The sequence below is a fragment of the Anarhichas minor genome, unplaced genomic scaffold (genome assembly GCF_050575085.1).
Source record: "Anarhichas minor isolate MPS153535 unplaced genomic scaffold, ASM5057508v1 ptg000002l, whole genome shotgun sequence".
NCBI classification, from domain to species: Eukaryota; Metazoa; Chordata; class Actinopteri; order Perciformes; family Anarhichadidae; genus Anarhichas; species Anarhichas minor.
The window spans coordinates 8,909,677-8,933,096 of NW_027466448.1; the positions used below are offsets into that span (position 1 = coordinate 8,909,677).

Genomic DNA, 23,420 nt, shown 5'->3' on the forward strand with positions numbered 1-23,420 from the left:
TTAGCCTGTGTCAATAATAGCAAGTAAATTACATCGATAACATAATAGATCAAATGATTTCAAATAGTACTGTAATGGGAAAATATGTCATAGTCTCATGTGAAGGTTTAAAGAATGTAAGTCCTAAAAGTGCAGACACCAAACTGTAGTTTCAGTAGATGACTTTAATTAGTTTAGTATCCAGGTGTCTTGTTATCTGTTATCATTGTGCACTGTTTCTTTTTTCTTCGTAAGACAGAGACACAGAGAGGCCTTGACTAACAGAGATCCTCTGTTTGAAATACTTTTTACTTCATTTGTGACGCGTTATCTGAAGTTGTAAAGGCGTAAACCTTTGCATGCATATATGATGTGTGAGGGTAAAGAATGTCTATTCTGTCTCTGCAATGGTCATTTTAACAATGTCACAGTGGCTTCAAAGGAAGCATCTGCTGTGAGTTTAAACTGTTTATTGTAAGGCAAACTGTGAACAAAGGGATTTGCAAACAGGAGATAAAGCATCTTCCTGACTGTCTTAAATGAAGTATACTAAGGCTCGAAGGATGACCTGCCTTTTATTGTGTTCTTTGAGTATTCTTGTTAGCTAAGCAGATAACAGGAAGCTGTCTGAGCATAAATGTCCATGCATTGTGACTGTTAGGTAGAGCACTCTTCCAGATCACTGCAATGTGTCTGTGAGACTGTTCTCTTTGCTTGCAAGCAAATAAATTGACTTTACAAATTGACTTTGCCACTTGGTACAAAGGTGTTTATTTCAACAGTCTGTGCTACAGATGTCAACAAATACACTATACAAATAATACTGCAGTTTTAGCAGCTGTTGAATCCGTCTACACAAAGCAAGTATTACAAAAACAATGAGTGGACAGTACAAGAAATCATGTACACTATGAACACGGACGAAATAGTTAAATACTTGTGGTTTACAAAACACAAGGCAATTTGGTTATGTTAACAAATGCAGTGATCACTGACAAACGGGTAAATAAATCCAGCAGGCAACAGACAGGATCTCTAGTTGTTATTCAGATATCTCTGCCATTATAAAATAGATAAATCAAGCAACTATTGCAAATAAGACTTTCCAAATTTTGAGCCATGCATTGATGGCAGATTTGTGAGTTTAGTCGATCAAACACGTTTTCTAAAAAATACAACTCTTTACACAAAATTAAATTTCACAACAAAGAGGTTGTTAAAAAAAAAAAAATGACAAGCCAATAATGGCTTCTGGCTTGGGGAAAACCCAAGCAGTCAGAGTTCCACCATGGATGCATATCCACCACACTTCACTATGGGAAATGTGAGCTTGGAGACTGCAAGATGGAAGAGTCCCCTCTGTTGTCCAGCTCGTTTTGCAGCCTGGTGAGATTAGAGAGCTCCTCCAGCTCTTGAAACTGTCTGTCAGTCTTGTGGCTGACCAAGGAGCGGTAGAAATGCACAGCGAAGACTATAAAGACTAAACCAAAGGGGACCATAATTGAGGTGGAAGTAATAGCAGCAGCCACACCAGCTGAAATTGTACTATTACTGGACTTGGGCTTGACGGGCAGAAATTTGACCCAGCAGAGTAGAACCACTTCGGCTAGGAAGAGCAACGTACCAATAACTGTAGAAAAAGCCCACGCTAGTTCAATGTGTCGGTGCATTCGCTCGTGTGGAGACTCATTCACGCAGTTGAGGTTGTGGACATTGCTGACAGCCTCTATGTTGGGCAAAATGCAGGTGCTGACCATCAGAGCGAACAGGTGGACGGCCACGAGCACAGTGGTGCAGGCACTGAAGGCAATCAGGAGAGCAGGCGGGTAAGGATAGCTGTTGTCCAGCTGCACTTCCACCATGGCCACCTGCAGAGAACAGGAAATAACTTTACACACCTGACCACACTATCCAACACGACTGATTAATCCACAGCGGAGCAAGAGGATGGCTTTGAAGACAATGTTACCATAGCAAATCCGGAAAGCAGAGCCGATGTCCGACTGGAAGCCTTCAGCTTAGCTCGACTCAGGTACAGCTTCCTCCAGGACAGTGCCTGCAGTGAATGCTCGTTCAGGCTCATGTTGCTCCTGTTGTCAAAGGACCGGGGCGAGCAGCGCTGACGTAGTTACCTTGTTACTCGAGTGGAACACGACACAAACAAGCGCTCAGCATGCCAACAGTGTACACTCACAAGTCCATTTAGCCTCGCCAGCTGACGGAACTGCGGAAGCTATATTTCTTTCGCCACCCGGTCTTCGGCGTGTTGTGCCGCCTGCACCACATTACCCATGAGCCCGCGCGCTCCGAGCCGAACATCCGCTCCAGAGTCATCTGTGGGCTGCATTTCCTCTGTTATGAGATTACGAATCAGCCCCTTCGTTAACGCTGATGCGATTACCACATTCAATGTGTTGCAATTGTCAAAATATGTTATTGTGTATTTGACCGGTTGAACGGACTGTCACACCAGTCCACGTGACACACGTAACGTCCAGCATAGATAAATACGAAGTATTACTATTATAATGAATGAAAGTAGATAAAGATATTTTTCTTTATAAACACAAGCTATTGCATCGCTCTATTTTCATTAGCATGATAGGCTAAACTGTTCGGTAATAGTGGATTAAACGTAACGCTTTTTGTTTGCTTTCCACCACTACAACAACAGTGATTGATATGATGTGATACATTTTTCGTCTTTGTACAAACCGGTTGAAAAGCAGTGAACTAACATGCCGTGACGTTGTCCAACAATGTTTTGGTTCCTGGCGGTGACGTAATACACAAAAACATGGTTCCCTTGTTTTGAACCTGAAACGCGTGCTGAGTGTTTCTCTAACTCCACTACGCATGAAGGTGCATTTCCGAAAGCGAGTGGCTGGAAGACATTGATAAGAGACGATGGCTCAGGCCGTGGAAACGTGTGCTGAATCCGGACGCAGGCTGGTGTGTACCATCCGTTAACGATAGCTTATGAAGCGACATTGGCAGCGAGCTAATTAACGTAGCTAAGCTAACGTCTGCAACGCTGGGATGTTTGTCAAGTCACTTAAGGTGCTCAAGTTTGAGGCCACGGGGAGAAACGATAGCTCTCGCATTTATCACGTTATAACTTCTTGTATACGTGTAATAGTTCAGTGGACGTATCAGTTAAACCAGATCAGTGAAACCCTGCAAAACACTTGACATGTGTCGTCTTTTCTCAGGACAAGTCTCGTTTCATGTTTATTGTGCTTGACGTCACATTTAATAAACAACTATACAACGCTACTATAGTAATGCAATTAATAAAAAAAACAAAATATGACCCTTTACTCCAGTTTTGAAGTTATAGGAATAAAATAAATATGGTGATAAATAAATATGGTTTATGGTGACAGAGGGGCTGTTGTGTGTTTCAATTAACGCAATTAACGTGAAATAAATCATGTCGTTTTTAATGGCAGCGCTCCATCTGCCGAAGGATGTACGACGAAAACGAGGATTTGTCCGACGTTGAAGAAATTGCAAACATCCGAGGTTTCAGTGTGGAGGAAAAGCTTGTCAGTGACAGTTACAGCGCCACATTTGTCCATTTCATGGAGGGTAAAGGTAAAGTAACACATAGAATATCATTTTTGTCTTTTGATCAGCCATGGTAGAGGTTTATTATATTTTGCAATAGAATTGATTAGCAAGATGCATGTCTTTACCACAGTATATATTTGTCTTCCTATACATGTCTTTGTCTATAACACAATCAATGTCTTCTAGACTTCTCTTATGAATATGTGCAAAGGGAGGCTCTCAGGACCCCACTCATTTTCAAAGAGAAAGATGGACTCGGGGTCAGGTGAGACAACATCTCTGTGAATTTACCAGCTTACAGATAGTTCTTAAGAATAACCATTGACAGTGCTCGTGATGTTCATTGAAACCACTTTAGATTTGTTGTATGTTTATGTTTACTGAGTGACCTCAACCCCTATCTTTCATAGAATGCCTGATCCAGAATTTACAGTCAGTGAAATTAAAGGCTTAGTTGGTGAGTAGGATGCTACACACACACACACACACACACACACACACACACACACACACACACACACACACACACACACGTGTGCAAATATGTTTTATTTTTTAGATTTACGATGATCTGAAGTGTCCTATGTCCCATGAGCATGTACTTCCAGAGCACAGTTTGTGGAAGGTAAATAGTTAAAGAAACGGGTTCAGACCAGTTCTGATGGATTCTGTAGTGCGGTTGGCATAGCTGTAAAACTTGTGGTATCAGCTAAAATGCCTATCTTTTTCAGAAATCGTGAAGAACCGCTCTTTTGCTTAGTGAAATAATGTTTATACATTCAAAAAGCTGCTTTTTGGTAAAATATTGCACCTAGTGGAAGACGAGATATGCACTAAAACAATATGTATAGCCAAAAATAATCAGGCAAAAAGTCATAGTCACAGTTCAAATAACATGAACAATATATATTATTATTTCAATGGTATTATTGCTTTTTGTTGCCTGTTTTCTCCTTTTTTAGGCTAGTATTTAATTAGTGAACACATGCATGTTTATCTATCTGTCTATTTGTATGCCTAAACATATTTGATCAGAACATTTTTGAAATTGCAATTTTCTTTCACATTAAAGTACAGCTGAATGAAGTCAAATCTGGATTGGGGTGTAGTTGCTCCATCTAGTGGGGAAGATGGTGAAATACACGCAGTAGGAGGTTTCTTGTTCATGGTGAAATCAGTGAAATGTCAACAATATACGTTTGCTCTGTATAAATATCACAATAGCATGCTAGATTATTCTCTGACAAGTTTACAGACAAATGGTGAACATGTTAATGACAGTGGAAGGGGTCAAAGGTTAACGTCAACTTGTGTTGTTGTCGCTTACAGGGAGTCGTCGGTCTGTGGATGTTATGGACGTGAGCACTCAGAAAGGCTCTGAAATGACCATGGCTCAGTTTGTCCGTTATTATGAGACACCGGAGGAAGAGCGGGACAAACTCTTCAATGTCATCAGCTTAGAGTTCAGCCACACTAAGCTGGAGAACCTCATCAAGCGGCCCACAGTGGTAATATAACATAATTAACTCTGTATGATGGCATAAAAAAAAATCTGGTACCATATTAAAAGAAAGTATGACTAACAACACTGTGATTGAGGGTTAACAGTGCAGTTTCGCTCACTCTTTTAGGTAGATCAAGTCGACTGGGTGGACAACATGTGGCCTCCTGATCTGAAACATAGCCAAACAGAAGCCACCAATGTAATCTCAGACATGAAGTACCCTAAAGTGCAAAGGTATGACTTTCGCAGTAATCTCTCCCGACCTGTATATCTATGAAAGTCTGTGACTACAAGTAATGGAATGTGTACATATAGAAAATACTTGGGGGGGAATTGCTGCTCCTTTGTCAGTAAATACATAATAACATGTTTCTCCTCACATCCGAGTGTCTCATTGTAGAGCGCTGCATGCAGTCTGTGTTATCCATCTCATGGAAGTGCTCTTGATTGTTGCTAGGCAGCGGAGTTCTCCACAGTGGAGGATGGTTTTATAACAGCTGCAGTCTGACTGCACAGACACCTCTCAGCCAATCAGCTTGCAGCATTTCTACACAGCTAATAGTCAAAACCAATTGTGTCTTGTCTTGTAACCCCAGTTGCTCGAATTTCCCCCCATCACTCCGAGTCCCTCAGCTGACTTATATTTATTCATTTTGATTTTATATACATATATATACATTTCATAATGCTCATAGTTAGATGAGTGCAAGTGAAAGGGATTATGTTTTACATAATAGAATAAATTAGGAGCAGATTTTACAGGTCTTTTCCTTTATTATTTCAGCCAATAGCAACATTTCATTTCAGTGTCACTAGTAGTGGTTAGTTAAGCTGTTGCCATGCTGCTAAAGCAATGCTTGGTGTCGGTGCAGACAGACATGTTTTGTGTTACTAAAAATGAGTTGAAGATGCTTTTGGGCTCTGGGAAAAAGTGATGGCCATTTTCTCCACAATCTTCTTACCAGTTAATACATTATTATTATTAATTATTTGCTAATAAAAATAATAGTGAGTTGCAGCCCTAGTTGCAGTTTCATTATAATCTCTCATGCAAGCAATGTAGGATTTTTCTAAAAAACAATGCATGGACTCATATAAAGTGAATCCCTCTCAATCATCACGGACATTAGAAGTGTGCGGTGGTGTCTGTATCCTTTTTTAAAAATACACTTGTTGGGTACATTTTTATAGATAAACAGAGCTGCTCACATCTGGCTAATTCTCTGAATCATTTGTGCGTCTCGGAGTGCTAATCATTCCTCAATTATTTTCCAGAGGAGAGCTGTCCCATTGTGATCAATTGTCTATGCTGTAGTGCTCCTGTAAGTGATGTCTTGTGGTGCTTTAGCTGCTGTTTTCAGCAAAACACAGCTGAGATTACCTCTGCCATGTGATTGGTTGAGCTCGGTTTTTCCTTTTTAGATATTTTTATGAATGTCAGTCTGTACGTGTACATCCTCACACTCAACAATAGGATTCTTTTGAATTGTGTTGTTGTCTCCTTTTTCTGTAGGTATTGTTTGATGAGTGTGAAGGGCTGCTACACAGACTTCCACATCGATTTCGGCGGAACTTCTGTTTGGTACCACGTATTCAAGGGACAGAAAGTAAGTTAATTCTAGTCTCTTATCTGCTATTTTGTGCATCAAATCTTCATTTAACAGTTTAATTTCATTGAACGTTAAGGGAAGAAACTAAGAAAATGTATGTCTGGTAATATAAAGTGTTTCTAACAGTTTCAGAGTTGATATTTCACCTAACCTGGCATCGGCTTGTACAGTATAAGTTTTTAATTAAACAAAATCTCTGCTGCTCCTCAGGTGTTTTGGCTTGTGCCTCCAACCCCTCATAACCTTGCCCTTTATGAGGACTGGGTCCTGTCAGGCAAGCAGAGTGATCTCTTCCTGGGAGACCGAGCTGATGGGTGCCAGAGAGTGGAGCTTGAGCAAGGATACACGTTCTTCATCCCATCTGGTGTGTTGGCATGGTTGTTTTGAAAGTAGCCAGCAGGAAAAGATTAGCTGCCTCTTCGAGGAACAGTAATGCCGGGCTTTACCTGACTATTATACGGTATGTGAATTTGCATGAATCCTCCGTTTCTCTTTTGTGTATGTCTTGTACTTTTTTTGTAATTAAGGGTGGATTCATGCTGTCTACACTCCAGAGGACACCCTGGTATTTGGAGGCAATATTCTGCACAGCTTCAACATTCCTATGCAGCTTACCATCCACGAGATAGAGAATAGGACTAAGGTAGGAGCCTCGCGGGATTCTCCATTGTGTGGCTGAACTGTTTGCCTGCACTGCAATACGTTAAGATACATGATGAATCAATCTCTCTGAGAACCAGGGGAAGGCGAAGAGGTCACCTGCAAGAGACAGGAGAATGAGAGATGTGATGGAGGAGGAATTGATTTGCCTGAGATTGAAAGAGAAATAAGGGATAAGAGTCAAAGGGCAAAATATTTGGGAGTGACAAAATGACAGCAAATATCAATGTTTAAGTCGGGAAGATGTGTCGGAGCAATACTCATCTGTTTGTTGTAAGATATTGGTAGCTCGATAAGAAAAGGGGCACTGTAAGTGATTATACATCAAAGAAAGATGCATGAATATCTATAATAGTTGTTTGGAAAGTTTTAATATCACCCTCATACTTACAAAGGCAATATCACTTCATGTGTAGATTCTGAATTTTATTTGTTTTTCTCGGAAAGAAAATCATTTTCCTTTTTCTTAATCAGTGCGGTGTGCTTTGTGCTCCACCAAAATCCATATTCTGAAACTCTTTGGTCATATTTAACAAAAAAAAAGATGAAATATGACCTCTTTCTTTCTAATAGGTTTTAAAGCTGTACTATTGCAAAAGAATAATCGTATTACATTAGGCCAGCCTGTGGGATTGCAGTTTGTCCCTGAAGACGTGTGCATGTTTCCTTGTGTGCATGAGAGGACAGTGTCTGAAGTGATGGAGATAAGATATTGTGATTGAGTAATAATCTCTTCACACTGCTGTCGCTGTCACTGATCCGTGTTCTGTCTGAAGTCTCTGTCATGTAAAGAGACAGACAGAACTCTGGTTAAAACGAACACATGGGCAAGATTACACGGCATTTAAGAAATCAGCTTACTACAAAAAGCCAACAATAAATAACCTGAGTGCACGTCAATATTAGGTGTTTTTCAGGGTCACACTGATCGTTCCCCCCCCCCCCTGTCTTCAGGTTAATTCCAAGTTCCGTTTCCCCTTCTACTATGAGATATGCTGGTATGTCCTGGAGAGATACCTGCACTGCCTCACCAAACGCTCCTACTTTTCTCAGGAGATCCGCAAGGAGCCTGTGCTAATGGGTGAGTGAACTTAAGTAATGCAGCTGCTCATCACTATTGGACGTACTCAAGAAGGGGCATTGTGGGTTACCCGCCGTGTTTGCAATCAGACATGTCAGGCATTCAGTTTCAGTGCAATGGTGGAGCATAGGAGTCATTCTTTGCTATTTCCAGATGTATTAGTTCTGCAGCTGATGGCATTCTCCCAACAAGAAGAAAAATACAATGTGGACATATGATAAGTCATTTGCTACAACTATTTTTCTCTCTTTTCGTCCCTTCAGACTTTGAGACAAAGGCAAACACAGAGAGCCCCTACTCCGACTCAAGGAGCCAGGACATGAACGAGGACTCGTGTGAGACTCAAGTCAGGGATGGCCAGAGTGAAAAGCCAGAGAAAGCTTCCCAGGATGGCCCCTGCTCTCCTGACAACCGGAGGGGCCAGCACCTCAAAGCTGTTTTATCTGTTGACTCTGAGGACAGCTGTAATCCCGGCTCCACATCTCTGGAGTTCCCTCAAACCCCCTCGGACTCTCCAGTCTCGGAGTCTCAGAATAAATGGACGCATCTGACCGAGTTTGAACTGAGCGGACTCAGGACGCTGGTTGAGAAGCTGGAGTCCCTCCCTGAAAATAAGAAATGTGTTCCCGAGGGAATAGAGAACCCACAAGCCCTGCTGGAAGACATGAAGGTAAGAAACCAGAAAGAGGACACGGTACAAAGTCATATTCACAATATATGCCATTCAATAGACATTTGTCTGTTCTCTGTGGCTGTCTAGGTTGTCTTAAAGGAACACGCTGATGACGACCCCAAATTAGCGATCACTGGAGTTCCTGTGGTTTACTGGCCAAAGAAAACTGTAAAGGTAAGAATACTTGAGTGGCACTCCGAGGCTTTATAATTGCTTTTGGACCAAATGTTGTTCAATAGAAATAGGAGAACAAACTGAGCCCAGGTGATGGACAGAGCCTGGTTTGATCACCTGTCACTTGACTGGTGGTGCATAACATTTCTGAACTTTTGTCATTGCACTGTCTACAACATCTTTACCTTTATAGAGGAATATTGAGAAGATGGCAGGAGTACAGTTTATGTTTTAAAGGAGTTAAAATGTGGTGATGATATAGCTACAGCCCACTCACGACTGACTGATGGTTAGTGACCAGTAACCGGTAACAGTGTGAAACAATAATTTAATGTCATACAATTAATAATCAACGGACAATATGATCTTGCTTTTGATACGTTTGACTTACTGTCAAAGAAGGGTCTGGTTTTTAATATCAACACTCTAAGAACACTCTTTGCTTTCCTCCATACACACATACATCTACATACTGTATGTTGCTGCCATTAACATACTTTAGTATTGTTTTCAGACCAGATACACAACTTCACTGCTTACATGTTTGTTGTTACACTTCAGGCTTTTAGAAATTAGAAAAGGACATTTTTCAGCCAGTGCTGATGCTCATTACTTAAGTACTACTTACGCATTTGCCTTTTGGTCATCAGTGTGCTGCACAAAAAAACCTCCTCAGATATTGTAAGACTTGTCTAGCTGTGAACACTTGCAGGTCTGAAGTGTGTTTAATGTCTGTTTGATTTAACTTGAGGTGAGCAGGAGGCTGTAAGAGGGTCAACATCAAGGCTTTTACATTCATTGGCTAAATCTAAGAAGAAAAATAATGACCTAGTATCACCAAGTATAAAAAGGTCGAAATGACTATTATTGAAATGACACACAGCTGTACAGTGTTTATTTTTAACGCTTAGTGACACCAAATGTGGAGACATAAATATTTAATGGTGGTAAAAAATACAGCAGGTGCTAAGGAATGTCAGCCAAAAATAACTAAAATGTGAGTTTTAGTTACTAAAGTATGTTTGCACGTTCCACATTGATAACTCTATTGAAGCTAACTGTTTTATATTTTATATATTCTAAACACACTTTTAAACTTTCTGTGAATAAGTCATTGTCCAAACAGATGCATGAAGTGTGTAACAGGCGGAGGAGGCCTCAACAGGAGGTTGTAGGGTGGGACGTGTTGTATCTGAATGTATGGAGGCGAATGCTATTGGTTTTATGGAGCCTCTGGATCACCCCCACCCGTCCCGCCAGAGGCCAGCTGCTGCTGGTGGGGCCTCTTTGTGTTTGCCTTTTGTAATGAGATGCCATCTGGCTCTATTGGCTGTGTGGAGCCTTCTCTCCTCTCCCTGTGATACCCATCATGAATATGACAACACCGTCTCTGCATTTTGTCTCCTCATTGGATAAAGGCAGACACCCCCAGTGCATATTCTGATGCACAGCAGCCTCCCATTGGCCCGGCGCTTCTGAACACCCCTCCTGTTCTTTTCTGGGAGTGGACCCATATTAATGAGGCAGGCTTGTCTGTGTTTCCTACATCTGCTTGTGGTATTGTGGAGCTTTAGAGTAGGAGGGAGGGCTGTAGGCCAGACAGCAGTAGCAAGGAGTAGAAGGAGGAGGAGACTGCAGCCATGTCAGTTTGCTGTGAGCTGGACGATGCGTGAAAACCAGCCATGGCCATGTCGCTGAGCGCTGATGATGAGGACTACGATTCAGACTCTGAGCAGGTTAGCACACAAAACCTCTGCAGGCAGGCGTAGTGAGGCCACCAGAGGAATGCTTGTGCCAGACAGAGCAGTGTGCAGCATCACAGGGCAGCGAGGAAATGGAGCTTCCTGGAGAGAAATGCATTTATTCAGTTCATTTATTCTGTGCTTGGTCTTTGATTATTTGCCCTTTGTTTTTCTGATAGGTTTGCTGTGTGTGTGTGTGTGTGTGTGTGTGTGTGTGTGTGTGTGTGTGTGTGTGTGTGTGTGTGTGTGTGTGTGTGTGTGTGTGTGTGTGTGTGTGTGTGTGTGTGTGTGTGTGTTTTTGTCAGGTGAAACCAGCAATAGGAGAAGGCTGTGTTTATATAGCTCAGAGCCTCAGGGCTGCTATTGGTTGTCTCAAAGCAGAGGAATGGAAATTCATGTCGATGCAGAGGATTAATCTTTCATGGTTTGGTTGTAAAAGCACCAGATACAAATATTAGAATATGTGTGAAACCAAAAAAAGGTTACGTGTTCATTAGAAAGCAGTTATTATGAAAGGAATATTCAAGATTGTTCGGTTTAAATGGCTGAGAGATCTAAGATGAGACTTGCTTACACAGCAAGAAATGTGGAAAGTTAATTTGAATATCTCTTTTGCTTAACTCTGAACCACACCCCCCTCACATTCATTCTTTGGCCGCATTTGGATTTGAAAAACATTGTCTGCAGAAGTCCATTTCACTCTTTTGACAAATAGTACAACACATGTTCTGTTGTGGTTGTTCCAGTCATGTAAATGTAATATATGTTGAAGAACCTGCAAGTTTAGATTTCAGGTAGTGTAGCCCAAAAGCATCCAGCACCAGTCTGAACAACTTTACACTTAATTTAATACCAGCTATATCTCCTAAACGTGCACTGCATACTATGTACAGTCGTTTACTGAGTTGCTGCTGTTCAGTCAACCATCCTCAGCTTCTGAGTAACTATACACTCCAGAGGTTTTACTCAGGTTGGTGTGTAACACTTGTTCTAGTTTCCTTTTGTCATTATGTAAAATCTGGGCTAAACGCAACATACCGTGTACGAGAGAAGTCACATGTTTTTGTCTTTGTTTTTCAAATACGGCATCAACTTGACAACATATGCCACCTCTAAGTAAACCCTCCAAGAACTTGTGAACACATGTTTTCTTTTGCAAATTAATTTCCACATATATTACAAGTGGTATAGAAAAGAGGCAATAATAATTTGAGAAACGTCATGAATATGGGACACACTGTGCTTTAAAAAGCATTGTGTGACCTCATCTGATCTGATTTTGAATTTCTTCGGCTTCTGATAAAACAATATGTCCTGTTGTTTCTGCAATCTGTGCTCAGTATGCACCGTCTTCAATGTGTGTTTAAGGTGATGTTAAGTATATCCACAGTAATTGATTTCCACTGCTCCCCACAGTAGCTTCAGAGGCTCCAAGCCAGTGTCAATGAACATTAAAGTCCGCTTCTCATCATGTTTCCCAGCTGAATGGGCTTTGAAGAGCCATTGAATTACTAGTTGGTTACTTGCACTGTCCTTGCACTGAGGAAACGTATGTATTACGTGCTGTGAAGAGGTGTGTGTGTACTACAGCTACTAATGCTAAACAAAAAAACACTTCAACCTGAGACAGAAAGTCATTACTAAGCGTGATAGGCAGTTTATTTCTTTGCTCATTGTATTCAGAGCTTCAGAGGGATATCTGCTTTAGAGATCACTCACATAGTGGACGGGGAGATTTAGGGGACAATATGGACAGCGTTCTGAAGTATCTTTTTATTTGCCTCTTACACCTGCAGTTACAGCTCAGGTTTCAGGTATATGTACATGTGTGTGCATGTTATTCAATGTGATGTGACATGAGCAGATCGCTCATAACTCCGACCTGTTGTCTCATGTTTGTAGGAAGTGGCAAATTACAGATTATGGCGTGTGTCTTTTCCTTGGATGTTTGGTCTCATCCCAGTGTGGCAGACGTCCTGTCTCTAATCCCCTTGAGTACCCCCAGAACAGTCCAGGGCAGACTGCACAAGCCCCCCCCCCCAATATTTCACTCTAATCCAGTCTGGCAAACACATATCTGACTGCGTATGTCAGTCTATTTCATGGCTATTGTTAGAATACATTATTGTAATGTGCCTGAGATTGAGCCTTCTTTCTTTCTCTGTTAGAGAGTCTCATTACAGCTCTTATTGGTTACAAGTCAGTGTGTCATAGACTGTTCTGTTCGGGAATGGGACGTGGCTGTTGCTATGCTGACTCCAGGAGAATCTGCACTGCCGATGTAACTAAAGAAATCTGTTCTTCATTTCCAAGAGCTGCAGTCTTTTGCACTCCTTCTCCTTGTTTATTTCATCTCACACGTTGCTACGTATCTTTCTCACACGGCACGGTTGGCAGCATACAGTACGTGTGGCTTTTCATGGTCAGAATATGTTGTTGTGGTCGGGCTCTGAGCCCGAGAAGGAGCAGAATATATAATACCAGAACAATAATGATGGAGATCAAAAGCATCTCATCTCCATTACCCAGTTCTATCAAATAGAGCACATTTAATGTGTACTGTAAATCAGTCGGCGCCCTCCTAACACAGAATAATGGCTCCATGTGTGAGATGTAGCTGTAAGTGCAGCTTTTCTTTGAAGTAGAAACATGCAAGCAAGTGCAGTGCTAAATTTGGAAGAGGCCCCCCCAGGGACATTATTAATTTGTTTGTTTTTCTCCTGGATCCTGTGCTTTAACAGCCATGAATGAAGAAAAAAAAACATCATCAAATGTATTGTTGATATGTGTATATTCATATATGGATGCATCTCCGTTAGGATCTATTTGACCCAGAGTTACAAAGCGCAAAGAAAGGATTAATGCTTACATAACGCTGACCCCTGCTGAATTTAATAGACTATGTACATGATTCTAAGTGCTTATTATTGAGCCAAAGCACCGTTATTAATTGAAATGCAATGTAATTTAGGTCATTCGATGGAGGAGCTCCTCGGAGCTTAATGCCTCCCTTTTACTTTAAGCTGACATTTCGGTTTAAAAGAAATCACTGAATTGTCAAATAGATTTTTTTTTACCATTTAGTACCGAGTGAGATAATGATTCTAAAGCATCTGCAGTCTTCTTTGTGAAAGATAATAATGATGCTTGCTGCCTATGACACATTACGTACTACACATTTGCTTCACAGTATTGTGTAAATGCACTTATATTTGCTATATTCGACTACTTAACTATATTTACGTAGCATTTGTTATATATCTTTTTGAAAAATTCCTCTGTCTTGATATCAACAAACTAATTCATCTGAGCTTTTAGATACCTGTTTGTGAAATATTTCTTGCCTTATAATCTTGGGTACATGACACTGTATCCTCTTTATCCTCTTAGCCCCGGCCTCCCAACCGGCCGAAACCCAAGATGGCAGCTTCTCCTGCATCAGCAGTCAAGCTGTCAGCTGGTCGGGGAACATCTGGTGCCAGGAGGAGAAGGACGCGCTGTCGGAAGTGTGAAGCATGCATGCGGACGGAGTGTGGAGAGTGCCACTTTTGCAAAGACATGAAGAAGTTTGGTGGGCCGGGCCGCATGAAACAGTCCTGCATCATGAGGCAGTGCATTGCAGTAAGTTCACTGTTCATAATGTTCTCAGCTAAAGGTAAAGCCAGCAGGTTTAGCTTAGCGTAGCATAAAGACTGACAACAAGGGGGAACAGCTAGCTTGGCTCTCTCAAAAGGTTAAAAGAAATCTGCCTACCAGCACCTCTAAAGCTTGCTGATTAACACGTCATGTCTTGTTTGTTTAATCTACACAAAACCGAAAATGATTTCCCGCTGAGGTTCTGGGATTTTTTGCATTTTTTGCACTTTTTGCAATTTGGGTTTTGTACAGATTAAACAAACAAGATACGACAAATTAGCCAGCGAGCTTTAGTGTTTTTTTTTCCCTTTAGGATAGCTGTTTCCTCCTGCTTCCAGTATTTATGCTAAGCTAAGCTAACTGCTATCTGGCTCTAGCTGCATAATCAGCCTGCAGACATGAGAGTGGAATCAATTTTCTGAACTAATTCCTTCAAATCTCAAACTGTTGTTTTCCTTTGAATTCCTCTCATGTTGAATACTTTTGGTTTTGGGTCCATGTGGCTGTGAGGTTGTTGCTAGGGTGCTCAACATTGTTGCTAGGGCAGTACAGGGTGATTACTATGGGTGTTTCAGGTGGTTGCTATGGTAGCAACACATGTAATATAAATAAGTATCTGCAGCAGCAGAAGCAGACGGCAGCTGTAGCAGCAGTCACAGACGACAATGGAGAGAGACAAAGACTGTGTTTACATGTTTCAGCACCACGGACAGAGACGAGCAGAGGCATCAACAGACGATGAGGAAGATTCAGTTTGAACGAATGACCGCAGTAAACGAGAGCGAGGGAGACTTGGCATCTGTCCCAATGTCCCACACTTGCGGTCTTAAGCTCTTTAGCAACTGTGTCCCACTTTTAAGATATGCCAATATGCTTAACCCACTCCTGGTGTACACTCAATACTGCTTCGGAGCAGTACTCAGAGCTAAGAGCGTGCTTTAGTTCCTCACAGTCTGGTGTGAAACATTTGCCAATTTGTTAGGGGTGATGCAACCGGCCTGTTTGCTAATTCAGTAAACAATTTGCAAGTTGTTAAGTTCATGACATATTGAATTCATTGAATGTAGTTAAATGCAAATAAAACAAAACGTTCAATATAAATGGTGATGGCAGACTATGAAACACTAGACTTTCAAAAAACATCAACAACAAAACACATCTTACTCAATATACGGTTTAATCCACAGTACACAAGATAGCTAACTCACTTGAGTGCAGCATGTAATTAAACCTTAAATAAATGGAAACATTGGGTGTGACAGTGTGAGTTAAATAGTCCGTCAAGCACATTTGTGGCCAAGAGCAATTGTTCCTAAAGAGGATATTAGTTTGATACGGCAGCCTTATCTTCAAGCCTCTGTTTTTGTCTGCAGCCTGTCCTGCCGCACACAGCGGTGTGTCTCGTCTGTGGAGAGGCAGGGAAAGAGGACACAGTGGAGGATGAGGAGGAGAAGTTTAACCTTATGCTCATGGAGTGCTCCATCTGCAATGAGATTGTTCATCCTAACTGTCTCAAGGTAAATTAGTCAACGTCAGTACGTGTTGAATGTTGTCAGACGAAGTGACGAATCAGGTTGGAGGTGGTGCTGATATGGATGTTAATGCTGAGGTAAATGCAGCCAAACGCAAACTTAACGCAAAACCTCCTCTTGTTTAGGTGAAAGATTCCAACGGAGTAGTCAACGATGAATTGCCAAACTGCTGGGAGTGCCCAAAGTGCAATCATGCTGGGAAAACAGGAAAAGTAAGTATCTGTATGGACTTAAAACTGTATGTGTCTGAATCATGGAATCATTCAGTGAAAAGTTAAGCTTGTCTCAGAAACTCAGAACCAGAGGAATAAAGTTGTGCTCTCTGTTTTTCTAACCTTTTGGCCTCAAAGCAAAAAAGGGGGCCAGGATTTAAGTACGCGTCAAACCTTCCTGGTTCGCTACTGAAAGAACCACGGTTAAACCGGGATTCGAAAGACGAGCCTGACCCCCCGATGTTGGCCACAGCAACTGTTACTGCTTTGACTACCACATCTGCTGTGAAGAGAAAAGCGGAGCGGGAGGAAATCCCTAAGAGGAAAGAGGAAGAGCCTCCAAAGAAACGGCCTCCCTTGCTGTCTCTGGATGGTACGCTCCGACCAAGGCTAGAGGACAACCCGCTGAGGAAGAAGAGGAAGCTTTTTGACACCCATGATGAACCTGTAATTGTGAAAAAGAAGGTAAGACCCTCATCTGTTTGTTGTCTTATCAGTTATACTCAATAAAGTGGGGTCATAGATGGCATTAATAATCTCATATGTATCTCACTTTAAAGGCTTGAACTTGGAAACAGCAGTTGATAAAATAATTTCACTGCATGTCCATTCAACTGTTCATTCCTCTTGTGGCTTTAACATTTACTTAAATTGCTCAGACAAAATAAAAATGTGAGAGTCTTCAATTCCTTGGCAGCTGGATCAACTCGATGTACTCACAAAGAACAGCTTATTGTGAATATTACAACGGGGGGAGATCTCAAATTCACACTGATAAACTGACAACTGCTTTAAAAACCAAGTATGTGTCTTCTGTTCTTTCTTAGAAGAAGCTTTCAAAACCAGATGATCCTTTGACTCCGAAGCTGTTGCGGCAAATCAAGACAGAAAATTATCACGGCGATGAAGAAGACGACCAGGAGGATCACGAAGAAGATGGATTTCCTTTGGACAGGATTCATTTAAAGGGGAAACGTGAATATGATGACGAGGACCAAGCCGAAGACGAGGAGGGAGGGGAAGAGGAAACAGTGAAAAAAGAGAGAGACAGTAGTACGGAAGACAAAGCCAAGGTCCTGTTAAGTTCACTGCTAAGAACATCCGCAGCCAGAGAGAGTGAACAATCCTCATACTCTCCCAGAGCTGGACCAAGCAGCGAATCAGGAGAAGCACAGGAGAGGAACTCTGCTCAGCTAAAGGCTCGCCATCAGCGGCGACGCCTCCCCAACAAAGAGCTGAGCAAAGAGTTCAACCAGGAGATTCCCAAGAAAGAAGACTGTCTCTCCAACCAAAACCACGGCTCAGTGAAGACGGAGGACGGTTCGGCCAATCACAATCGACGACCGCTGAAGAGCGAGGACTCCGTGACCAATCACAACCGTAAACCACTAAAAACGGAGGACTCGACCGCTAATCAGAGCCGCAGGGCCCTTAAAACAGAAGAAGGCTTGGCCAATCACAACAGACGCCCGCTGAAAACGGAGGACAGCCTGGCCAATCAAAACCACAGGCCTGTAAAAACTGAGCCTGAGAACGAAGTAGAGGACCAAAAGCCTCGATGGCCTCTTAATAACGGCAGCAGCGACCTGGGCGACTGGCTGCGGCACAGGGGGAGGGAGGTGAACGAGACGCCGCGTGGTTACTCGCCACTGGGCTGGAACAGAGGCATGCAGATCACACCCATATGCCCCCGTCCACTCCCCTGCCGGTCACCGCCAAAATGCATCCAAATGGAGCGTCATGTGATCCGGCCCCCTCCCATCAGTCCTCCGCCTGACAGACTCCCGCTGACCGACGGTGAAGCGCACGTGATGCGAAGGGAGATGTGGATGGCGGTGTTCGGCCACTTGACTCACAGAGATCTTTGTGTGTGCATGCGTGTCTGCAGGACCTGGAACAGATGGTGAGTACGACATGTGCTGTGCAGTTGAAAACATGTCTTCCACACTTGGTTATACAACACCCGTCTGTAAGAACACCGTGTCTCGCCAGGTGCTGCGACAAGAGGCTTTGGAAGCACGTCAATCTGAACCGCTGCAAGTCCATCACACCTCTCATGCTGAGCGGCATCATCCGGAGACAGCCGGCGGCTCTGGACCTCAGCTGGACCAACATCTCCAAAAAACAACTCAGCTGGCTCATCAACAGACTGCCAGGTAAATACATTCAACCAGCAAATGGCCTGGCTGTTCGGTGTGCGTTAACAAAAAACTGAAAAAAGTTTTGAATAGATTTTATGTAGTTTTTAATAAGTCATAGTTCTCATATGTCCCCATATGGATCATCTACATGGATAATTGTGTCTCCAGAGGCTCCGTGAATCCAGATGTTTTTTTCTTTGTTGCTTCTAAATGTCTTTGCTGGATCACTCAGCTAATTAGATGAGAATACTCACTGCTTCTGTGTCGGTTTATTTTGTGACCGCAGATTAACTAAAACTCTGGAGACGTAAAAAACTGAGAAATAGGGCACATTTCTTCAACAGACTGAATGAGAGTCTGCAGTATATTTGGCTTGCTGTGATGCTGCTTGGGGCCACAAAGAACAGGTTTTATATCGTTTACAGAAGATCAGTGAATTGTATCTTAGTGTAAAAGGTGTCTGACATGAGGCTCTGTGTGTCCCTGCTGTTTCTGCAGGTCTGCGTGTGCTGCTGTTGTCCGGCTGCTCCTGGGTGGCGGTCTCTGCTCTTTGCACCTCCAGCTGTCCTCTTCTGCGAACTCTGGATGTTCAGTGGGTCGAGGGACTGAAAGATGCCCAGATGAGGGACCTGCTGTCGCCTCCCACAGATAACAGGCCAGGTACCGACCTGCAATTCACACACACTGCCTGAACAGTCTGAGGCTGAGTGAGCAACACCGGGGAGTAATAGGAAACTATTATTATTATTATTAGGAATAGGAAATTAATGCGAGGAGTGGATATTTTACGTGTAACTTATATATACTAATATATAAAAAAATGGGTCGCAAATATATAATTTAATTTAAAAAAAGATAAATAATTTCTTAAAACAGCTGGGCAGCAGTTTTTAGCAAAAGTTACTCAATCAGGAGTAAATACTGCATTTGTTCACTATTTTTATTTGACAATTAATACACCATTGGCCCTCTAGTGATTATAGCAGGAAGGTGTATAAGGGGTTGAAGTCGAGATTAATCATATTTTGCACCTATTTAACAATATATACAAAAAAATTAATTTCTTCGTATTTTTTAATCTAAATCCAATCATGTTTTCTTCCTATAAAACAAGATATGAAGTGTGCTTAAATGAGCTAGTACCAACCAGTTTCGACCAATAATATCATGACAGCCATCAATCAATCAACCTGCAACTTTTAGCGACAAGGGAGGTTTGTGTGGAGCTCCAGTCGATCCGTATCACGCTACATTCTAAGCACGGACACTTTTTAGGGGTCTAATCAAATGTGAAGGATTTGAATTAAATCCCTCTTGTAACTGCACGCCGCTCAAATATTCCATTTCACTTGGAAACACGAAACGGTACAGAAGCTGAAAACGTTCGAACTAAAAGAAAAAATCAACTACAGTGCCCCATGTTTATCCTTATGAAGGAACACGTCACTCAGTGCAACGTTGTGGCTCATTGATGCGTTTTTAATCGTTTTTGAACAACAACGGCGGTCATTGGCACAGAGGAATAAGCCGTATCTGGCTTTGGAAACAAGCCATACGTACAACATAATGCTTGTTAGATGGAACTATCTACAAAATAGCACCTTTACCATGATTTTGTCTCAAACATCCGTCTTCTACTTTTTAGGTCAGATGGACAACAGGAGCAAACTGCGTAATGTGGAGGACCTGCGCCTGGCAGGCTTGGACATCACAGACACGTCTCTGCGCCTCATCATACATTACATGCCCTCGCTGTCCAAGCTGGACCTCAGCTACTGCAACCACGTCACTGACCAGTCCGTCAACATCCTGACTGCTGCAGGGACGACCACCAGAGACTCGCTCACTGACATCAACCTGTCAGGTAGGAGCCTGTCTTTGTTGGCTGTTAGCCTGCCTGCATTTGACTTGCTCCCCCGAATGGCTAAATCCTGAACTTATAAGATGTGTTGAATTGTTGTGTCTATCCACTTCCAATGAATTTATACATCAGTTCCATAGACGTAAAGAAAATATTTGACTTTACAGATGTGCAATGCAGCACAGTGAATATCTTGTCACATCGTTGTCGAATAGTTGCCAACAGAAAATTGTTTAAAAACCTACTGATACCAAAAGTTCTGTCTGGAAGGTACTGTAAGAAAATACATCTAAACACCTCCATGTGGGCCAGTTTATTAGGCACACCTCAGCTAAACTAATGCAGTCTGATACAACAATCCTGCAATAAATCGGACCTTCATGAGGATTTTAATGTTCAGTTTTTGTAGAAACTGTTTTAAAGAGGTTGTCGTTTGTGGCACTACTTTGTGTTCAGAGGCATGAAATTATTCACAAATCGTGGAATACATTTTTATAGAACTTCATTCAAAAATAACTACATCTTATACTTGTTGTCTCTCTGGAATACCATTAAATGTGAAAAGCATTGAACCAAAGGGCTATTATGGAAACTGCTGAAAGGCAAATGCATTTTGGCCTTCTGGCTCCTCATGTATCCTGAAACACTGCCCGCCATAATGAGGATTTCATGTCCTAGAATATCGTAAAGCCTTGATTAATCCATGTGTGTCATAGCTTATGTCAGTGCAGGTGATGCGCTACGCATCGTTTGTTCTTTCTCTCCTAACTCCAATTTCTCCCTGCAGTGTGCAACAGGGTCACAGACCAGTCGCTGACCTATTTCAAGCGCTGTGGAAGCATATGTCATATCGACCTGCGATACTGCAAACAGGTGAGCAAGGAAGGATGCGACCGCTTCATTGCAGAAATGTCCGTCAGCGTGCAGTTTGAACTGATAGAAGAGAAGCTGCTGCAAAAGATCAGTTAGGAACGCGGAAGACTGTGTGACATTCATGAGCGGTGGAAGTACTGACCACACGGAGGCAGCAGACGACTGTGTGCTTCGTTTACACCCGCCGACAGGAGGACGCGTCTGTCTCTGTCGAGCTGATGTAAGAGGAAGCTGTGCTGCTAAGCCAGAATGTAAAAATGGAAATCTTGTCCTGTGAAGGCAATATTGCAAAAATGTTTTTGTTGTTGTTTGCACCTGTTTATAAGTTATTTATTTCTTTATATATTGATTGTTTATGTATCGTATCATGACTATCTTTTAGTGTTAATAGATTCTTTTTTTTTTGTTTTTGTTCCAATGCAAAGTTTATTGCATTAGAGTAATATTTTTGTATCAGAAAGTGTTTCATACATTTATGTGCAGTATTGATTGCACCACTGTACAGTATCATACCATTGGAATTGATAATCAATCGGCATTACTGTTAAGCTCTTAATTGTTGAGAGGCAAAGGTCTAATGATTTGTTGCCAAACTGTAGGACGGCGCTTCTGTTTGTGTTTTTATATTTGATTATATGTTTCAGTGCCCTGTTGATGTTCGGACAAAGGTGCTGTATATGTTGTTTTCCATATAATGATACAATTTGCACTGATACAGTAAATATGAATACATGAATGTATTCACACATACACTTTAAAGTGTACAGTCTATAAAGCTTTTTTTTTTTTCCAAAACTAAAATGTTCCGCTAATTCTACTAACAGCTTCTAGTTAACTGGGTTATATTAAGACATAGCTGCATACAAAGGTCTCTGCCAGTCTCCGTCACTCTTTAGTACTATTGTTGCTTTGTGAAAGGACGCGTTTTAGCTCTGCATGCAGCAAAGATGCATGTTTACACCGCAGGCAATAGGGTTAGTAACTGAAACAATATAATCATCTGTTTACTCCCATCAGCTGAACTCCACAGGATAAAAGAAGAAAGCGACTCAGTGCTGAATCATGCAAAAAAAAAAGAAAAGAAAGAAGCAACAATCAGCAGAATGAGATGTGAGATTTGCATACATCTTTTGGACGAGGCAGACATGATTAACTCAGTCAAACAGGCCAAGACGCTGAAAGAAATGAATACTGTATATTTCAAAATCCTCATGACCCCAGAAATGTGATTATAGTAAGTGAGCAGTATAGTATTCTGTTTCCAAGGGCAGAGATGAATATATTTTATTTAAAAGATATAAAGCCAGTGTCAGTAAACCAATCAAGTAGAGTTTTTACCAGAGTATGAAAGAGGATCGCAATCCTGTCACTGAGCCTCTGCCATTTGAAAAACACACCTTTCCTGAAAGGTTTGTGCAAATGTGATTTTGTTTGTTCTTTTTTTCTTAGAGACTAATACATATAAAATATATATATTTCTTAACACCGGTTGTTTTCTTTAAAGTTTTATTGAGTTAAAGATCTGAAGATAAAGTACTTGTCAACCTATAGCGCATCAGTTTAGTAGCATTTTCACAAGTGTTGTTTCTTACACATTTATTCATCATCCTAATATTAAAAGTTGCTAATTTTGCTATTGGAACTTAGTCTAACAGATGTCGGACTCAACAGTTAAATTATTTGATAGGTTTACATTTTTCTTGGAAACTAAACTTTTTTAAAGATAAAGTCTTTTTGACTAGCACTTGATACAGTTCAGTGGATGGGTTTACATTTACATCTTATTTGTTTGTTTTTTATTAAAGCAACATGTCTTCATGAAATATTTTAGTACATTACTGTAAATGTGCAGTCTGTACATTATGTACATGTAAAGCCTCTAGGAAAAGTTAAGTCAACCTTTGAGATATTAAATTCATTTTAAATACTGAGCTGTGTGTGAGTTATTATATATTGCTGTTATCACATTAGTGTTATTATTTATAAGTGAACGTTAACTGTATGACAACCACTATGTTGGCTGTAGGAGAACAAAATCAAGCCGGTTACAAAATGAAGAGCAGGTTTTTACTTTCTGGTTTGTAGTTCTGCATTTTATTGAATCTAATAAATCACTTTTTTTCTCTTGTTTACCAAAATAAAAAGGTTCAACATTCCAAAATGTAAAGA

At 41.4% G+C, this 23,420-nt stretch overlaps 2 protein-coding genes across 4 annotated transcripts; one reads left to right on the plus strand and one right to left on the minus strand.

Moving 5' to 3' along the window:
- Positions 1–726: 726 nt before the first annotated feature.
- On the minus strand, positions 727–3,015 carry orai1b (ORAI calcium release-activated calcium modulator 1b). Its single transcript, XM_076088900.1, has 2 exons — positions 1,949–3,015; positions 727–1,847 (listed from the first exon to the last, which is right to left on the minus strand). The coding sequence occupies exons 1-2, from the start codon at positions 2,060–2,062 to the stop codon at positions 1,293–1,295; spliced, it is 669 nt and encodes a 222-aa protein (XP_075945015.1). The 5' UTR covers positions 2,063–3,015; the 3' UTR covers positions 727–1,292.
- On the plus strand, positions 2,670–23,182 carry kdm2bb (lysine (K)-specific demethylase 2Bb). 3 transcript variants are annotated; one of them, XM_076088854.1, is made up of 21 exons: positions 2,670–2,931; positions 3,432–3,576; positions 3,739–3,817; positions 3,963–4,009; positions 4,882–5,060; positions 5,184–5,290; positions 6,570–6,663; positions 6,877–7,030; positions 7,194–7,309; positions 8,281–8,407; positions 8,671–9,077; positions 9,168–9,254; positions 14,387–14,617; positions 16,006–16,149; positions 16,290–16,376; positions 16,515–16,841; positions 17,204–18,279; positions 18,369–18,532; positions 19,016–19,177; positions 20,163–20,381; positions 21,166–23,182. In XM_076088854.1, the coding sequence occupies exons 1-21, from the start codon at positions 2,887–2,889 to the stop codon at positions 21,345–21,347; spliced, it is 4,179 nt and encodes a 1,392-aa protein (XP_075944969.1). In that variant the 5' UTR covers positions 2,670–2,886; the 3' UTR covers positions 21,348–23,182. The 3 variants fall into 3 exon arrangements, with proteins under 3 accessions (XP_075944969.1, XP_075944965.1, XP_075944978.1); XM_076088850.1 differs by having other exon boundaries at positions 2,671–2,931; positions 16,506–16,841; XM_076088863.1 differs by lacking the exons at positions 2,670–2,931; positions 3,432–3,576; positions 3,739–3,817; ... (7 more) ...; positions 8,671–9,077; positions 9,168–9,254 and adding an exon at positions 9,364–10,990.
- The last annotated feature ends 238 nt before the right edge of the window (positions 23,183–23,420 follow it).